Source organism: Urocampus carinirostris, chromosome 11, assembly GCF_059441175.1.
Source record: "Urocampus carinirostris isolate Australia breed hairy pipefish chromosome 11, RoL_Ucar_1.0, whole genome shotgun sequence".
NCBI classification, from domain to species: Eukaryota; Metazoa; Chordata; class Actinopteri; order Syngnathiformes; family Syngnathidae; genus Urocampus; species Urocampus carinirostris.
Window position 1 is genome coordinate 32,935,621 of NC_142359.1, and position 20,238 is coordinate 32,955,858.

The window sequence follows — 20,238 nt, forward strand, 5'->3', positions numbered from 1 at the left end:
TATAGATTTTGTGAGTGGCAGGTGTATAGATTTGGACCTCTATTCTGCCTGGCAGGCAGGGAGCAGCAACAGGCCAGGTAGAGAGAGGTGCAAAAAGTGTGCCTGTCAGTCACGCACTCAGCCATAAACTGAGTGAGTCGCTGAGGGAGCTGGTGAGAGAGAAGAGCTGCGCTATCTACATAGAAAGGCTGCACTTTGAGGTAATTAGTGGATGATCCAAGTATCGATTCCAGGACAACAGTGTTGGTCTGATCCAAGTACCTGCTTAATATTGATAATTCTAATATTTGGGTTGATCAGCCCACCTATCTGGTAGGGTAAAATGTGAAATCATCCCTTACCGGTGTAGTCTTCTAGGCACTCGCAAGTATAGCCACCCTCTCGGCTGAGGCAGCGACCGTTGTTCTTGCACGGCCCCGAATAGCAGAGATCGATCTCCGTCTCGCAGTAGTCACCCGTGAAGCCCACGGGGCAACGGCAACGAAGCCCGTTGATGGGGTGGATGGGACGGAAGAGGACCGTATTGGATGCAATGAAGGGGGGGGAGCTGTCAAACTTGAGCACCGACACGCATTTCATGTAGTTCTCACAAGGTTCCCGTAGGCAGATGTTGTCGTCGAAGGGTAAAACCTAAAATAAAGAAAGACTTGAGAATTAAAGTTAAAGCAACACTTTGTGGTTTAAAGGTTTAACTCAGGGGTCGGGAACCTATGGCTCGCGAGCCATATATGGCTCTTTCTATGAGTATCTGTGGCTCAGAGACCAGTTTGATTGCATGCAAAATTTCTCCTTCTCGTTCAAAATCGGGATTGTCTATCCTATTCAGGTACACGTAAAGCCAAACCAATGCTAATTGCAAAGGAAACACTTCGCAGTATATATAGGGCACGTTTTTCACTACAATTTACAGTCAAGGTGTCACACAAAAAAAGGGGGAAAAAACTCGTTTTGGCTGTACAACGCTAAAGAATCCTTTATTTAAAAGTTCACTATATAATCTGTGTTCAGATACTTTATGATGAATCCACAGAACTGTAAATACGCCAAAACACCGGGAGAGAACTTAGTCATTTGATTGGGTGAGTGGGAGGGATGGGTGGAGCTATGCAAAAAGTACAAGCATTCCCTCCCATCTCTCGCCAAAGGTAAGCACATAAGGCTCCCTATTCTCAGAATGTTGTGACGTTTTTACAAAATAAATGCTTGCATCTGGTTTTGAAACCAATATGTATGAAAAAAAGGGTCAAAACGAGTTTAACCGATCTTGAGTAATTGCAAGAAAGAGACAAGTTTAAAGTGGTCTGTTTGTTGAATTTGGGACAGGGGCTCTGGCATTATTCTCTTTTCATAATTTTTATCAAATCATCAAAAATAAATGTGCTGAAGACTAAGCTTTTGTCTGGGGCGCGGGTTAAGCAATTTAGTAAATTTGTCTCATAATATATGGAGTGGCTCTTTCCCAAAATAAAATTAATATTTTTTGCTTTTATGGCTCTTTGAGTCAAAAAGGTTCCCGACCCCTGGTTTAACTCAAGGAATTTGCATGTTCTTTTTCAAAATCAATGCATTTTCACATTATATTATGAATATTATCAATACATTTACTATGTAACATATTACTGTGCTGAAAGTCACAAGCAATTCTCTTGTATCATGGCATTGGGCTATAGTGAGATCAGGGATTCTGATTTGGTGCACACCTCAGTCTCAAAAAATAGAATTTATGATATTAGCAAGCTAACAGAAAATCAAGCCGTCAAGTAATTTTTTCACGTTGAATAGGATTACATATCTGTTGACGCTTTTATTCAAAAGGACTACTGCAGAGACTTCATTTATCAATTAAGGTAAGACAATACAAGGTTTCATACTATGCAACACTTCATATATTACTTTATTGCTCTGGTAATACAAAAATGAATGAGATGTGTGTTAATTTATTTGTAAATCAGACCGTGCCTCACCAGAGACCTAACTCATCAGGCACCACTGGCTTTAACATGACTTGACTTGACATCTACCTAGTGTACATTAGTTTACCCAATTTGCAATATCTTAGAAATTACCACCTTATATCATTCCTCGTTTTTTTTAACAATCCAAAAGATAAGCCAAAATATTTTTGCAATTTTCTGACTAGTCAAAAAATGATTTATTACAAAGCAGATTTACTGTATTTGAAAGAATAACCTTAACAAGGTTTACCAAGTGCAAAGTCGAGATTTCATCTATTGTCAAGTTATTGACTTGTCAAAAAATAAATTTATAATGCAGTATTCTAAAAAAGAGAAATATCTATAATTTTAGTCAATGTCTCCCATAAATTGCAATTTTTACTCCGTCGTGGTGTTTATTGTTCATCCGAATTTGCAATGAGCTTCATTTCGAACCTTTGCGTGTGTGGTCTTAGATTTAACCCATCAAACACATGGAAAGGGCCAAATTAAGTAATATATGACCCGAAAACACTTGGCCTGTGGATTGGTTCTGATACTAGCTCACTAGTGATGCGTATTGATGTCTTTCTCAGGAAACTGGAAAATGTCAACAATGAAAACGATGAACCAAAAGTTTTTATATTGGTAGTATACGTTTTCTAACTGGCATATGAAATTAATAACATGTTCAGTCTTTACTTGCATGATCAATTACTACTGTCACAATCCTGCACTTAGGGTCCTTTTCTTCAGTAGCTTTCCTTTTTTGACTTCTGTCCTCTCTCATTTCCGTCTTGCCCATACATAATTTGGCCACTCACTTCCAGGTTTAATTTTCCTCCTCACAGCTGTGGTCACTTGTCTTGATTTCTCCACGTTTTTTCCTCCTATCACAACTTGACCTCTTCCCTTTATTGTAACTCCGGCCCCTTGGTTCCTTGCTAGTTTGTTCTTTCGGTGTAAGAAATCACTGCTTAACATTGTCAATCCCAAGTACCGTCTGATGAACTCTTGGACTGTTGCCTTAGCTGTTTGAGTTTACTGGTACACCTACTCCTCACCTGCCTTTTGTATCACAATTGATACCTCTGGTGTTCTAGGTATTGTTGCCTTGCTACTTAACTTTCCATGAACCGACCCCTGTCTGGATAAGACCACTGTTTACTGTACTAATCCTTGTTTCTGCACTGTACTTACACACCATCCCGAGTGGGTACTTGGCTCTTACAAAAAATGATATCTAAAACGGTGTTGTTATGGTTGATTGTTGTAGTTGAATGAGCCTAATCTAACCCCACCCATGTTAATAACAAATTTGCAGTAGTATAATATTAACATAGTAACAGCAAAGCAGTAACATTATAGCAGTTCTTGTTTTTTTGTCCACCCAACAGTGGATTAGCATTTTTATTTCTAGTCTGCATAACAATGACCAAACCTCCTGAGATGATATGAGCCTGAGCATGGTCCTGTTTAGATAAATCTGCTCCTGCAGATCCTCAGAAGGAAAGAAGGTCCCCTTTCCGGGCCCGCCCCCGGGTCGCATGGCGGAGAAGGTAACGTTGAGGATGGAGCCCTGCACGTCTGTGTCGTTTTGGATGTTGAAGACAAAAACGGCATCACGTCGGGTGGAGAGTATCGCCGCAACACCGTCCACGAAGAGGCCCAGCAGTGGGGACAGGAAGCGCTCCTGGGACATGTTTTCCAAGCGCACCGTGATGCTGTTGGTGAGCATGTCGTCTGTAATAATGGTGACGCGGAGAGTGCAGAGCGCAGAGGTTGTGTGGATACCATCTGGAAAGATAAAGAAAAATGTACTAGGTTAAAATCAGCAAAATAAACAATAAATAAAGTCTGATCCATTTTCCATTTTTTCCAAATAGAATTTTCCAAGTCCCATCTTAGACCACCCAGCTTAGTACATTTTCTGGAGGGATTCCCAAGCAGCTCTTATTTGTTTGCTCTTATGTCCACAAAAAGACGAAAAATGTTGTTCAAATAGATCCTCATATGACATCTGAAATGTAATTGATAAAAGCCTAATTTTGCACCGATGGAAAAAAAAATGATAGCAATATAATATTATTTTAAGACATTATTTAATTTTTTAACGTTTATTGGAAAGATTTTATGATTCTCATTATTTTAAACAAGTACTCATTTTCTGGGGATGGGGTAAGAGTTGCTTGCAGTGTAAACTTACCTAACGCTTTACTATGGTTAAGGAGCAATCTTATTGATTAGCTCTTAAATATAAAGTAAATATAACAATCTAATGTAGTTTTAATATTATAGCACCTGCATTCCGTTACTGCATGTCACTGCTAACAATCAGCTTCTTTACCCCAAAATAACTGTTTTGACATAATTATCAAAAAGTATACCAATAATCAACAAACCAAGAATAAACAATGTATTACCGGTATACATTTTCGGACCCTTCTGGATAATTTAACCGTAAACACAACTTCTCCAAAAACTAAAACAACAAGACTGAAACAAACCACTGATATACAGATTCACAATTCAATGAACAGTTTATTTTCGAGAAAAAATTCTTAATTATGTATCTAGTCTTGTTTAATATTGTGTTGTCATCATTCATTACCTTAAATATAGTAATGTGAAAAGCGTTTAGAGCAGGGATGTCAAAGCCAAACGAATGGAAGGACAAAATAAAAAATTAAGCTACAAGCCGGAAGCTGGAATGATGTGCCAAACATTTAAAATGACACATACAGGCAATTGAAACTAATTAAACATACCAAAAAAAGATATATTTCAATATAATCAGATAAACGAAACAATATTTTCTTATGGCTTGTCAGTAATCTGGAATTTTCAACCGGCACAGAGACACATTTCCTTGATTTTAAAATCTCCTTTACATGAGCATTAAATCAAAGAGGCTGGTATTCGTTCAGACACTGTAAGCAGCCTATAATTCAGCAAAAGTGGGCTAAAATCGCTTTAAAAAAAAAAGAAAAGAATAGCAGTTTTCTATCATTCGTTTAACTACAATAAAATAAAGTGCAAGACGAAGTAACATAAAGTGAAAACAATTACACAATGCTTCCTTGTGCATGAAACAATCATCTCAGAGGCGAAGAAAACCTTCCGGGGGACCGAATGTGGCCCCGCGGGCCTTGACTTTGACATTGTTGTCTAAGCAGTCAAGGGGAAGGGACCCAGATAAACATTTCCCGCGACATCCCTTATTTATTTTTTTTCTCAATTGGATTATTACATTGTGAGTTTGAATTTATTGTAGCTATGTATTTAGATCAGTGGTCTCAAACTTGAGGCCTTCGGGCCATTTGCGATAGCATGATGCCCTGCCTTAATATGAAATTTGAAAGAAGAATTGATTTATTCTCATATTAATCCTTATTTTTTCATGCTTAGATATTGTTTTGTGTAGAAAATATACTGAGTTACTAGCTGAATTATTGTTGTTGTTATTGTTATTGCTGACTCATTTATTTTCTCACTAACTCCAATACTGTTTATTTTCACAACCTTTTTTATGTAGGAAAAATATTTAAGAAAAGTGGGATTATTTCATCAGAGTTACTCTTTTGGAAAACTCGATTCGGTCCCTCTTCACCCATACCCTAGCTCCGGCGGCCTCCATGAAAACGGAGTTTGAGATCACAGAGGTAAAGATAAAATGTCAATGAATCAATGGCACTGGCTGAAGCAATTGTTTAAAAAGAAGTTAAAAAGCCAATATTTTCAACATGGAGTCAAGCACTGAGAGTAAAAAACGCCACAGAATAAGCTTAACAATGAGCACAATACAAAACCTATGTATTTCATGTCCTAGTATGTGTGTGTGTTTCCCTTACAACGATCAAGTTACACATACCATTTATGATGTCCTCTACTATTTTCTGGATGGAACAATACTTTCCAAATGAGCTTTATATACGGGCTACTGTCATTTGAACCTTTGCATGTGGTTGCATACCAATTACTGACTGATATGTCGTGGTGCTTATGGAAGGTTCGCAATAGGCTACAAGCTGCCAAGGCCTTGGTGACTTAAAACTGACAACAGGTGGCAGGAAGGCATGCAATGTTTCAAATTGATGTGGCTGCGCTATGTTGACATTTTTAAAAGCAATTTTAAAACATCTGTTGATGAAAAAAAGGATCATGTCAACACTGGAACATATTTGGAAGCTCTCAAGTACATGCCGGAACAACAAGTGGCGCTGCGTTTGGTCTGGGTGTGTGAAGCACTTTATGGAAAAAGAATGTAATACTCAATGTAGAATATTTTGATTGATTAGTGGATGGACTTCCTAAACTAGGAATATTTTAATCTAATACCCATTAAAACAAAACTAATGTTTGATTCAGCCCAACCAATGGGGACATAAAAAGAACCAACATAAACATAACAATTGTTTTAAGAGTAAAGACCAACATTTTTTTTTTAATATTTCCCTTTGAGAAGCAAAAACGCCAAGAATTAAGGGAGTTACAAATAAATAATTTGTTCAAAAAATTTATAAATATATTTTTTAAGTGATTGATTGATAGATTGATTGATTGATCTATTGATTGATCTATTGAGTGATTGATTGAGTGTTTAGCGAAAGCTAGGTAGGTAGCGAGAAAAAATTTATGCCTTGATAATAGCTAGCTTGCTAGCAAAATGGTTGGGTAGAAAATAACGAGCAAACATGGATGGATGGATGGATGGATAAATGGATACATGGATGCACAGATGGACTGACATATGGACAGGTGATTGCAAGCGAGCAAAAAGTAATAAATAGAAGCTTGCAAAAACTAATAGATGGAGGACAGTTGTGGTTGGATAATAGCTAGCAAAAAATGGATGAATGGGTCGATGACGGCAAACTAGCTATCAAACAGAGGTTAAAAGAGTTGAGCTAGATAGAGAGAGGAAGAAAGAGAGGAAGAGAGAGAGGAAGAAAGAGACAGACAGACAGACAGACAGACAGACAGACAGACAGACAGACAGACAGACAGACAGATAGATAGATAGATAGATAGATAGATAGATAGATAGATAGATAGATGTAGGGGCACCTGTGTTATTAATAGAACCTACCAGCTGCTAACACGACATAACACACACTCGCAAAATAGGATGGGCTGAACTGTGGAAACGGATGGGTGTGCCGTATGCGACTATGGAAAAATATCGTTAAAATTAAAAGGAATTAAAACTAGTGAATTGGGTTAGAATTGTATTTTTGTCACATTGTGAAAATTGTTTACAAGTGGCACTCCAGAATAAACACGTAATAAAGACTTAAAAGAGAACATAAGGATAAAAGAATGTCAGGGTAAATACAAGGCAAAAATATTTATATGTATATACATTTATTTATATATATATATATATATATATATATATGTGTGTGTGTGTATACATTTATTTGCCACCTGATGAAGTTCATGACCACACACTGTGAGCAGCTGACCATGTCACACATACTCCACATTTGCTCTTCGACCTTTTCTATACATAACGCATTCTCAGCATGTTTGTAAATCTAAATAGTGACCCCTGCTATCAACACAGGGTCCCAATTGACCCCCTCTACAGGTGAAAATATGTAACATTCCATAAGAGTTAGTAGTTCCTAATTCCTTACAACTTACTGTTAATATTTATGACTTTGAAAGACAATAGACCTAAAAGCAGGAAATGTTCGGGTCAATGCACTCAGGAAAAGACAGTACTATTGGACAGTAAGTTTTCCAGCAAGTAAGCAACAGGAAATTCCTGTTTCAGGTGTCTAAAATGCCTCAAAGCAACCAGTCGATTTGGCCCCTCTGAAATAATTTAAACCAAAACCAACTGAAGTCGGAGCCGTTGACAGCCAATCAGAGCAAAGCTGTAGAATACCAGCGACTAATCAAAGTTTGGCTGTCAGTACTGACTAAAGCTTCATGAACAACCCAGCCCAGAAAAACACTTTTCACTTGTCCGCTTGAAATGTAAATACTATTTTTTTACTGTCAAAGTCAAAGGGTATAAAGCAACATATTTGTGAGCACCACAGTAAATGAAATGAAATGAAATGATCTGCATTTTATATAGCGCTTTTCAAGTCAATGACTTCCCAAAGCGCTTTACAATGTGCTCCACATTTCCCAATAGCGGCCTTGCAGCCATCTAAGGCGCTAACCTGCTTATTGGGGGTATTAGGGGTTCAGTGTCTTACCCAAGGACACTTCGACATGTAACACGGGCGAGCCGGGATTCGAACTGGGATCCCTTGATCCCAAGACAAGCCCTCTACCTCCTGAGCTACTGCCGCCCCATATACATTTATTTCCAAATATTGCAGGATTGGTCCTCTAATTAACTTGGATCGTCTTTAAGAAGAGATTTAATTATTTCAACGATAGAATAGCATTGACTTTAGGGGAAATGAAGACATGTACTCTTTTTCCAAGCTACACAGAATGAATCTCTTTATTTTGAGTTAAGAGAGATTCAAATATTGTTCTATTGTTTTTTAGGTTAATATTTCCACTGTGGCAGAAATAAATACTTTATTGTGCAAATAGGGCTGTCTGCAGCCACCTTTTATTTAAATAGTTCATTAATATTCTAATCAATATGTTGATTAATTAATTGATCCTTATTAACTGTAATGTTCTAATTGTAATATATATACAGTGTACCTCAGTACACGAATGACATGAACAAATCAGTGTTCAACCCAAAAAAAATTGACTTTTTTTTGCTTCGGTATGGGAACAAATAATTGTGTTGAGACTTTATTGTGATTGAGTGTTTAATTGGCCTTTTTTTTGCCAATAACATTGATGTTAGTAATAATCTTTATTATGTACATTTTTAAATTATAATTGCTGTTCGGGTAGATGTTCTATTAGTATATTGGGTACATGGGTATGCGCCAGAACATTCAAAAAAATAAATACTAATAGATTGTATGGGAAAAATGTTTCTGTACCTGAACAATTCGGTGGTCAAACACCAATCCTGGACAGATTATGATTGAGTACAGAGGAACTCCTGTACTCTAAAATAGAACATAACTTAAAATTATCATTATAGAAAACATCAAATAATTACTTTTTAATTGTTTGTACAGCCTGTATCGTGTCTAATATTCGCAAAAATGTTAATTTTTATCAACATAAAGTAAAGTGAAATGCTGGTATCAGAACGAACCAATCACTATTAATCACATAGTGAAAAAAGTCAATAATTTGTGAAAGTAACAGGGGCGAAAGTTGTGGATTTATACCAAAATGGAAAATGTATCAAATTGTGAATCAAGTTATTTCCTGACTGCCATCCAAGGCAAAATGTATTTATTTCTGAAGAAATAAAAAAATTGAAAAATTGAGGATTTGGAAAATTTTAAATCTAATTGGCAACTATGCAGCCGAGTGGTTAGCGCGTCTGCAGCACAGTTCTGGGGTCATGGGTCAAATCCAGCTACCAGCCGTCCTGTGCAAAGTTTGCATGATTTCCCTATGCTTGCGTGGGTTACTTTCAGGCGCCCACATTTCAAAAACATGCATGTCAGGTTAATTAGTCGCTCCAAATTGTCCCTAGCGAGTAAGTTGTCTTTCCCTGTGTGCCCTGCTGGCAACCAGTTTAGGATGTCCCCTACCCATTGCCCAAAGATAGCTAGGAGCTAAGATAGATCCAGCATCTATCTTATGCTGGATCTATCTTTGCAGATAATAACAGCTCCAAAGTTAGTAATATGAATAGTTAGGGCACTTTGGAATGCATTGGAAAGTATAAAAAAAATACCATTTATTTTGTATGGGATAGACTGTTTTCAGGACTCGAATAATTCAGCGTTTGAACAACTATTACGAACAAATTATGCTTGATTACCAAAGTATCATTGCATGTTTGATTGACTTTGTTATTTACAGAAAGCACTTCACTTTCGTCGGGGGCGGAAGATATGTTTTGTAGCTCCAAGACGATGACATGCGAGCGTAGCCGAAGGGCAGGGCGTGAATCCTTTCTCATCTTGTGCTACAGATGTGAAGGTGTAAAAGAAATATATAGGAACAAGTGGGAGTCTGCAGATTTTGGTGGAAGAATTATGTCCGCATGTGTGGCCGTATATCAACATGCTGGCGCACACAGCTGTTATTGTCCAATTTCCATTTCAACACCTGCAACTCTAAAGGGAAGGGGGTAAAACGAACACGCAGGTCTCTTCTTAGTTTTTTTCAGCCTCACTTTACAATCAAGAGTGATGCCAAAATGATGAACTGATAAAATGATAAAATTGTATTTTGTAATCCAGACAATTTCAATTTGAATCGATTTTAAACAATAAAACATACAAGGATAACATTAGCATTGCTGTCATGTAAAAAAAAAAACACACAAAAGTATAGGGATTATAAATAATGCACTGTTATTGGAGCTCTACACTGTCAAAAACCCTTTAATGCAAGTATTAAAAAAACATAATTAAAAAAACACAAACAATTTAGTATTGTTTTTTAAACACGACTAGAACCTGTGCAATTCAATATAAACCCCCCAAAAAACAATATGTAGTATGATAAACAAGGGACAGCGTTTATTTTCACAATAACGGCGACAATTTACTTTGAAAGATTTTTTTGTATACAAATTTAATTCATACAAAATGTTTAGACCGAAACAAATGATTTGAAATCAATTTTAGAAAAGAAAAAAAAAAACAACACTAATTTCTTATGCAAAAAAAAAAGGATATTTAGGGTCTAACTAGCATAAATAGCGCAATTATGTAGTGTTGTTTAATAATCAGTTATGAAGGGATTTAAATTAAACTTCATCTTTCAGTATTAAATCATTTGAACGTTGGATTTTGTATAAATTTGTTCCAGTCCGTTTTGGACATGATTTAGTTCAAAATTAGACATCTAAATTTGGGTTGTGTTTAGCACATACAATACAGAACAAATTTAGTCCAAAAATAATCTTTATTGTGTATACCTCGTCAAATGTGGATCAGATTGAGCCCCGAATTAAATTGAAATTCAAAAACTTTTCAATCCAATATGGAGCATATGCATTTTTTAATCGTCTTTTCAACAAGTTGTCGCTGAGTGGGAATGCATTGATTACACCATGTTACAAATGTTTAAAACTACAAAATATACAGTACATTCCCGGGATATGGCCTTCCACATTGTGATGTTATTACTTTACGGCGTGGAATAGCTTTTTTTCTTTGACTACTCCTCATAGTATATTATATTATAATTTCCCTACAATGCAACATCGACAGCAAATTGTTTCATGAGCCCGAAAACATGTAAACTCATTTAAAAATTTGACACTGCTGTTTTAGTGCGTAAGACGAGTTACGTCTCCAAGCTATCGGAAGACATCATGTTAAATGCCAGTCAGAGAAAAAATGGGATTGTACTTGATAATCTTGAATGGGTGTGACATACTATTCTCAACTAGTAGTTTAAATATATTTTTTAATAAAGTTGGAAAGAAAAAAACAGAATTGTACATCCTTGTCGTCAAGTGCAGCTATAATTTCAGAATAAAACTCTGACCCTACGCAATAAATACCCAATCAAACTGTCGTAAAGTCTCAGGCAGACCCATCAAAGCCCTTAACCTTTCACTTGACGCCCCCCACCGAAGAGGCCTCCATGATATCGACCCCAAGCTGAATGGCCTGCTCACATGCCCTAGACAAACGCTCTCGCTTAGCTGCACTTAAAAGCTCGGGTGCAATAAGGCCCGGATCCGACCTGGCTAGAATGTCGACTTTAGCAGAATAGTGGTACTGTTCAGACTTAAATGAATGAATGCTATGAGTACAAGAATACTTATAGGCATCGTTGCACAATATGAAGTTGGAGTGACAAAGTTTTCACTGATTATTTTACTACAGCCATTTATTAGATTTTTTTGACATTTTAGTTAAAGATATTTTGAATTTAAAGTAGTTTACATTATTGAAGTACAGAAAGTTTTTTGCCTGAAGATTTTGTTTGAATTTTATTTTCAATGCAATATTGGAGGGGCAAAACTAACAATCAGTTGCAGGTTTTTTTAAGTCATGCTGTCTGTTTTGTTTGCAAGATTTGTTGCTCTAATCCCTCTTTTATTGTGGTTAATGGTAACCAGAACCCCCGCGACACGCGAAAAACCACAATGTACACCCCACCTTCATTTTTAACTTGCACTCTGTTAGCCCTTGCCTGCAGCAATAGTTGACCGAGGATAATGGATCGACGGTACACTGAAGCTGTTAAGTTTAGGCGTAAAAACAGTAAAAAAAAAATATCTGCCACATATTGCCACATATGACACCAATTTTCCCTCTCAACCCCTGCTCTCAGCAATATTCTACTGGGGATAATGCATCACAGCCAAAACGATGCAGTTGATTTCAGACTGGCCACAATAGCATGCTGCATCATCCTGAACAGAAAAGCACTCTGCTGGCCTCTGCTCTAAGCAATAGTCAACTGGAGATAATGGATTGCGGCTACACAGGTGCTGTTCATTTAGGTTAAAGGAACAGGGGTAAAAAATCCACCGCATATGACAAAAATTTGCTCTCTTGGCTCTCGCTTTCAGCAAAAGTCATCCAGGGAAAAGAGATTGAGGTTATTTTAGGTGGGCAAGAACGGCACGTTTTATCGGCCCTATGGAAAAAAAGGGCACATCTGGTCCCTTCTTTCAGCAAAAGTCAATCAGAAATAATGGATTACGGTCACATGGGTTTGGTTATTTGAGGCGGAAAGAATGGAAAAAATAGCCGCCGCACAAGACACAAAATTGCTCTATCGGCCACTGCACTCAGAAAGAGTCGACAGGTGATAAGGGATTTCATTTTTGGTGGGTCAGAACGGCATGCCTGCCGACAAAAGTGCCTCTCCAGACCACAACTGCAGCAATAAGGAATTGTTGATTAAGGATCGTGGCTGCTCAATTTCTGTTCATTTTAAGTAGGGATATTTAATCTAAATTTAACTTATTTATTTGATCCCCTTAGGGAAATTCATTTTAACCGACTGTACCGTGGGATACAGCCAGTGCTGTCACAGCAGAGCGTGCACCGAATGACCGATTCACAGCACCTGTTATTTCCAGGCGGTTTCCCATCCAAGTATTAACGAGGCCCAACCCTGCTTAGCTTCATGAGATTGGCATTCTCAGGCCGGTATGGCGGTAAACTGGCCAGTCATCAAATGACAAAAAAGAGCCACATTTCTGGGCAAAAGTGCACTTTGTTGGTCCCCAAGTACAGCATATGTGATCGAGGACATCATGATTAAAAGTTCCTTTCAAGACCCACATAGCCATGAATAGACAAATTATACTATAAGATCCATTTCACAGAGACCAGACCTAGTACCGGAGCTGTGTGACCCCCCCTCCTTTGCGTTGCTCAAACGAGTGTCATAATAATTTCTTTGTTTTTGCCCTTCCACCTCCACCCTTCATTCCAGATCTGTGTGCCCTCCTCTCTTTCTCTCCGAGGAGGTGTCTTGTTTCGGTTATTGTTGGTGCCGGTTACTGATAAATAGGGTGCCTGGTTACCAACCAGCACGCCATTGGTTCCGTTCAACAAAGCTGCCGGGAAGAAGGCGGGATAGAAGCCAGATTAAGAGGGGGTGTCGCCATGGGAAACCGTGAGTCTCGCGCCTAAATGTGGTTACTTAGAAAGTCCAGCAACTTTTCAACTTGTCGTGTTTGGGCTGAAACTGGGGGGGAGGCCGACCCTACTGACACCCCAGCGGACACCTGTGGTGCATCCCCATCTAACTTCGACCCATCTAATGTTATTGCCACTAACAGTGTCCCATCAATACAAACAGAGGGTCTGTGAAAAAAAATATATACATTATATATATATATATATATATCTCATCTCATCTCATCTCATTAGCCGTACCGCTTATCCTCAGTAGGGTCGCGGGGGGGCTGGAGCCCATCCCAGCAATCATCGGGCAGTGGGCAGGGGACACCCTGAACTGGTTGCCAGCCAATCGCAGGGCACACAGGGACAGACAACTCATTCGCTCATTCACACCTAGGGACAATTTGGACCGGCCAATTCACTTGAAATGCATGTCTTTGGAATGTGGGAGGAAACCGGAGTGCCCGGAGGAAACCCACGCAAGCACGGGGAGAACATACAAACTCCGCACAGAAAGTCTGGAGCTGGATTTGAACCCACGACAGGTTCCCATGACATGAACTGTGCCGCACAAGCGCTAACCACTGCGCCGCCGTGCTGCCCTATATATATATATATATATATATATATATATATATATATATATATATATATATATATCAGTTTTTCTTAACAGGAGGGTTGTGACCCATAAGTGAGTTTACTGTAATGTACAACCCTCCAGTCTTCTGAAATTCAGCATCCAGAGCCTGCAGCTGGAACAAAATGGTGGAGCGAGGCTTTTCAGCAAGACAAGAAAGTTTGATCATTTGATTTGTTCCTGCACGGAGCCTTCGCTTAGAAAATGCTGTTCGACTAGTGATCCCAAGAGCCAGGTTTGAGAGCGATCTACATTTGGGCCCCGGTGCTTTGGAATTCTCTGCCCTCAGATATTCAATCTGTAACCTAAGTGGAACTGTTTAAATCAAGGCTTAAAACACGGTTAAAGTCTATCTTATGAATGAGCTATATTCCACGTTGATGATGTATGTGTATTGTTTGTTGTTGCCCTTGCAACATCCATTGCAGCCTGGTCATCCTGGAAGGGGGGGATTACCTTATGTTTGGTCCCTTCTTAAGGTCTCTTAATTTCCACCTGCTAAAGTGTTGAGTTTTTCCTTGACTTCATGCAGGTATTAGGTCAGGGGATGGTGTAATAATAGTCCATAAAGCCCCTTGAGAGTTTGCTTGATTAAGGGCTAAACAAATAAACATGGCTTGACTTGACCCAGCTTTGGCAAAATAATGCTAACAGAAATAAATAACTGTGGGTCAATTGCACTCCAAAACACTTGATGGCAGAAATACAGTGAAAACGCGAGTTGACACCCTCCATTTCACACTACAGAGAAAGACCGGTACAGTGTGTTTATGTTTTGATCACCGTCTTCTCTAGCGCGACCGAAAATGACTGATACAAAGCACAAATAAGAATACAAACTTCGGAGACTCAAAGTGACCAAATCGAGGATTGTTTTCTTCTCATTTCATTGCCAAGTTGACGTTAGCTTTTTGTTTCATTGGGGTACTCTATTTAGGGTAGCAACAAGATGGTCAAAAAAATATGGCGAGGCTTATTTTATAGAAAAACTTTTTTTATTAGTTTGATTTAATTATTTGTTTTTATATATGCTGGATTTTATTTTTATTTTATATGAAAATAGAGTCAAAAAACCTAATAGTGTACTACAATCAAAAAGAAAACTAATGAATCCACAAATTAATTAAGTAATTATGAAAATATGTTTAGACAATACTAACAGATAATAGTAAGAAATATGTGACTAAGCTGCTGTTTTTCTCCTCTAGTTGTCATAAGAAACGTGAAAACTACTGATTATATAGCAGGGAGCAATATTTTTTTTCAACAACGTATTTTCTGTAGTGATTCATCGTAGTGAACAGGATCAGGCCAGTCTGTGCTGTCTTGTAAAACCACCATATTATTGTTGTAATATGTGTAACGCTTCACAATGCACTAAAAATGAGTCACTAGTTGGGGAACTGGATGGCGATCCTGCACAATGTTTTACATGGTGTGTATATGATCTTAGTTATGTCTTGATAAGATTAAATATTCACTTGATTCTAAACAGGTTGGTCTCGTCCTTTTTAAAATTCAAGTCAACCCAAAAACCGGATAATAAAACAACATATAAATTAAGGCAGCATGCATATATTCTATATTTCCTGTAAAGCTTCCATTAAGAGGTAAAAATATCTACCAAAGCCGTTAAGAATAACTAGATCTTTATTTAAGGTTCATCAAGAATAATTCAAAGAAAGACTTCCATATTGTAAAATACCTTACACAAACAAAACAGCAAAATTCAGCAGCATTCAGGGTGAGGCAGGGAATAAGCTAACTGAAGAAAAAGAGATCATGAATGGATGGACAGAATACTGCTCCTAACTCTACAACCACTCGACACAGGGAGACCCAGAGGTCCTTGAAAATGCCGACTCAGGGGAAAGTGATGATTTCCCTAGTCTGAGCACCAATGAGGACGCAACTCTGGACAGCCTTATTCTTATACTCGACGGTCCAAGTTGTCCCGAGGTGTGAATGAGCGAGCGAATTGTCTGTCCCTGTGTGCGACTGGCTAGCAACCAGTTCAGGGTGTCCCCTGCCCACTGCCCGTGGATGGCTGGGATGGGCTCCAGCACCCCCGCGACTCTACTGAGAATAAGAGGTGCAGATAATGGATGAATGGATGATAGAGGTTTCTCTGACGTTGTTGAAATTTCTCACATAGGATGCACAGATTAAAAATTTGTTCTGTGGTGCTCCTTCCCTCCCTGAAACGTGCCTGTTCTCCATTTTCAGCTAGTGGTTTTAGTCTGTTCAGCAGGACCTTTACCATAACTTTACTTGGCTGATGAGACTGATGATTCTGTAGTTGCAACATAGTTGAAAGTTTCCCTTCTCTGGCAGCATAATTACTACCGATTTTGTCCATGCAGATGGCCACTTACCTGTTGACCAGATCTTTCAGCAAATCTTTGCCAAGATGTCTATAGTTTGTTCACCACCATCTCGTATGAGTTCTGATGGGATGTTTTCAATTCATGGAGACTTTTCTTTCTTCAGTGAATTAAAGCTACCTCTACTTCTTCTCTGAGTATAGGAAAGTTGTTACTTTCCCTGGGCCGGAATTTTTAATGACCCCAGAGATTCCCTGTGTCAGGTGGTTGTAAAGTTTGGAGCAATGATCTGTCCATCAAGTTATGATGGGTTTTTTTTTTCAGTTAGCGTATCCCCTGCCTCATTCTGAATGCTGCTGACTTTGACCTTTTTTGTTAGTGTGAGGTATTTTACAATCTGGAAGGCTTTCTTTTATTTGTTCTTCTTGAGGCACTCTTCTAACTCCGAGCATTGGTCTTCGATCCAATTCTCCTTTGCTTCTCTCGAGCGATTTCTAATTTTCTTGTTGGCTGCTTTACAGGATCAGAATTAGGGATGTTTGAAGCAAAAAATTTAAGACCAATACCAATACCCAAATCTTGAGAAGTCATTGTTGCCAATAACACATACGAATACCATGAGTGAAAAAAATGATTCATTTTTTTTAAAAGAAAAGCTTAGTATTTCTTAGTAGGAGGGCTTATTTAACGACAAAAATTCAGTTGTTGTTTGTTGTTGTTGTAAGGTGGACATAGTAGAGGATACCATGAAAACGTAAAAAGGAGAAATGTGGGCTCACGGATTGTATCTAAAGTGAGTTTTAAATTGAAAGTGTGTGAATTTGACCGCTCGCGTTGCTGTATTGGGTCGTGTACGGAAGAATACAAACTACAGAGAATCAATGTGGCCAAACTGCTCAATTTTCTTCAGATATTTTTGTCTAGCCTTCCACTGAGGTATTTTTTTGGGAGGGGGGGTAAATATAGCAGGACGATGGCGAGCAATCACGTCAGCTTTCTAGGTAAAACATATGATGTGTAAAATAAATGCAAATGTCTTGACCTGTGACTATTTTTAAAGACGCACATTTTTCTGATACTTGAATGAATGAATGAATGAAAGAAAACTTTTTTTGATTCGAACATAAAAATAAAAACAGGACAAAAACAATGAGTCAACAACAAAATGTCACATAACATGTTCGAAAAGGGGTAGTCAGAAGCAGATGCTAATTTTTCCTACCCCTTTATCTTCCCTGTTAAATACATTTTATAGATAGCTCCTCTTGTGTCCAATACAACAAAATCTCATGGATATACTTATTACATGGGTCGGATATCAATAATTATAATAGTTACAATAATCACATATTTTATACACTAATCTTCGCAATACCATCCCTCAACGTCATAATGCGCATAATGTCACTGCGGCACCAGTGATAATAACAATAAAAATAAACACAATACTTATAATAACAGTTCAGATATAATAATAGTAGCAACAATAACAACAAGTTAACCATAGTTTGAAATGCAGTATTTCCAATCTCCCTCATATCCCATTTTCTTCATCCCTGTATTTTGCCAGTAATGTTTTTTTGTATTTAAATTTGAACACATGGATAGTTGGACATTGTTTGATCTCATTTTGCAAATTATTCCAAAGTCTGACTCCACACACAGACACACACATACTTTTCCTGGTGGTTCTCACCTTGGGATTTTGAATTCACCACAGCCCCTCAAATTATAATTTCCCTCTTTCCGAGTGAATAATTTTTGTATGTTTTCTGGCACTATGTTTTTGTTGACCTTAAATAACAGTTGTGAAGTGAAAAATTTTATTAATCATCCATTTTAATAATTTGGACTGCATGAATAAAATGTTGGTAATTATTGCCCCTGACTTCTGCACAATATGTTAAATATGGCAGAACGAGAGAACAATATAATAAATACAATGCATTATAATTTAAAAGAAATTTGGCTTTATTAATTATTGAAATGCTTTTAGATACCTTAGTTTGTATATGTCTGATGTGTATTTTCCAACTTAATTTATTGTCTATTATGACCCCTAAAAACTTAATTTCTGATACAATGTCTATTGCGACACCATCCATTTTTACTTCTAAATCTTGATTTGCCTTGCGATTACCAAAGAATATTACTTTGGTTTTATTTAAATTTAAAGATAATTTATTTATATCCATCCATACTTTTAGGTTAATTAGTTCACGATTAATACAGGTTACTAAATCAATATAGTTATCATTTGAATAGAAAATGTTAGTGTCGTCTGCAAATATTACTAATTTCAATAGTTTTGAAACATTAAAAATATCGTTAATATATAAATTAAATAACTTTGGTCCCAGGATAGAACCCTGTGGTACTCCACAACAGATGTCCAAATATTCTGATGAAAACTCTCCCATTTTTACATATTGCTTCCTTCCCGTCAAATAACTTTGAATCCATTGCAAAGCCACTCCCCTGATGCCATATCTTTCCAGTTTTTTAATAGTATATTATGATTAATGGTATCAAATGCTTTTTTTAAGTCAATAAATACCCCGACTGCGTATCTCTTCTTTTCTATACTATGGGTGATTTCTTCTACTGCATCAATAATTGCCATTGTTGCTGATCTGTTTGCTCTAAAACCATATTGACTTTCATTAATCAATTTATGTTTATCTACAAATTGTTCTAGTCTATTATTGTAAAGTCTATCTAATATTTTAGAGAACTGAGGAAGCAGCGATACCGGTCTATATTTTGTAAAATTGGGCTTGTTTCCATTTTTGTATATTGGTATAACTTTTGCTATTTTCATTTGATTTGGAAATGTGCCTGTTAGAAATGATAGATTACAGATGTAGGTCAATGGTTTCACAATGCTATTTATAATTTGCTTAACTAGTACCATATCGATGTCAAAACAATCCATAGACGTTTTGTTTTTAAAGTTGTTAACCACGTCTAAGATTTCTGATTCCGTAACTCCAGATAAAAACATAGTCTTGAAATTCATTTTTATCAGTGACTCAAATTGTTTACTTATGTATTGTTGCTTATTATTTAGATAGATGATTTTTTTAATGAATGATGTTTCTTACCACCAGGAGATGCTAAATAATACACACTGTTTGTTCAAATACAGCAATGCACATGTAAATGAGACTGCACCTTTTAGTGCAGAGGTGTCAAAGTCAAATGGACGGAGGGCCAAATAAAACATTTGGCTACAAGCCGAGGGCCGGACTGTCCAATCTTTACTGAAACCAAGATTTAACCTACTGAAAACATAACAAATATATTACAATATGATTGGATAAATAAAGCAATATTTTCTTATGACTCTGTCAGTCATTTTTAATTTCAGCAGGCACAAAATACAAATGTACTTTATATAAAAAAAACTCATAACATATCTCATAACAACAACTCATAACAATTTTCTATCATTCAATCATCTGAAATTATTAAAAAGAAATATTGCCTCGAAATACAATAAAATAAAGTGCAAAAATCTCTTGTTACTTAAAACCAATAGCAATCAACACACTGGACCTCATCTGTCCTGCTCAAATGTACATTGACTTTCCTTTCTGTGCTTTCTCTGGGTTAGTGTGAAAAAAGGAATTACTGATTAACAAATAATAACAATCAAAAGTCATTTTCTCTGCTAAATAGGA

The 20,238-nt window shown here is 37.3% G+C and overlaps 1 protein-coding gene across 2 annotated transcripts in view; it reads right to left on the minus strand.

Annotated features, from left to right (window-relative positions):
• The window catches only part of celsr1a (cadherin EGF LAG seven-pass G-type receptor 1a), a 116,316-nt gene that overhangs the window by 70,102 nt on the left and 25,976 nt on the right, over positions 1–20,238 (minus strand). For both annotated transcript variants that reach the window (XM_088347457.1, XM_088347458.1), the window contains exons 2-3: positions 3,376–3,731; positions 342–630 (exon numbers count right to left, since the gene is read on the minus strand). In XM_088347457.1, the coding sequence (XP_088203583.1) occupies positions 342–630; positions 3,376–3,731 (645 nt within the window). The remainder of the gene's footprint in view (positions 1–341; positions 631–3,375; positions 3,732–20,238) is intronic.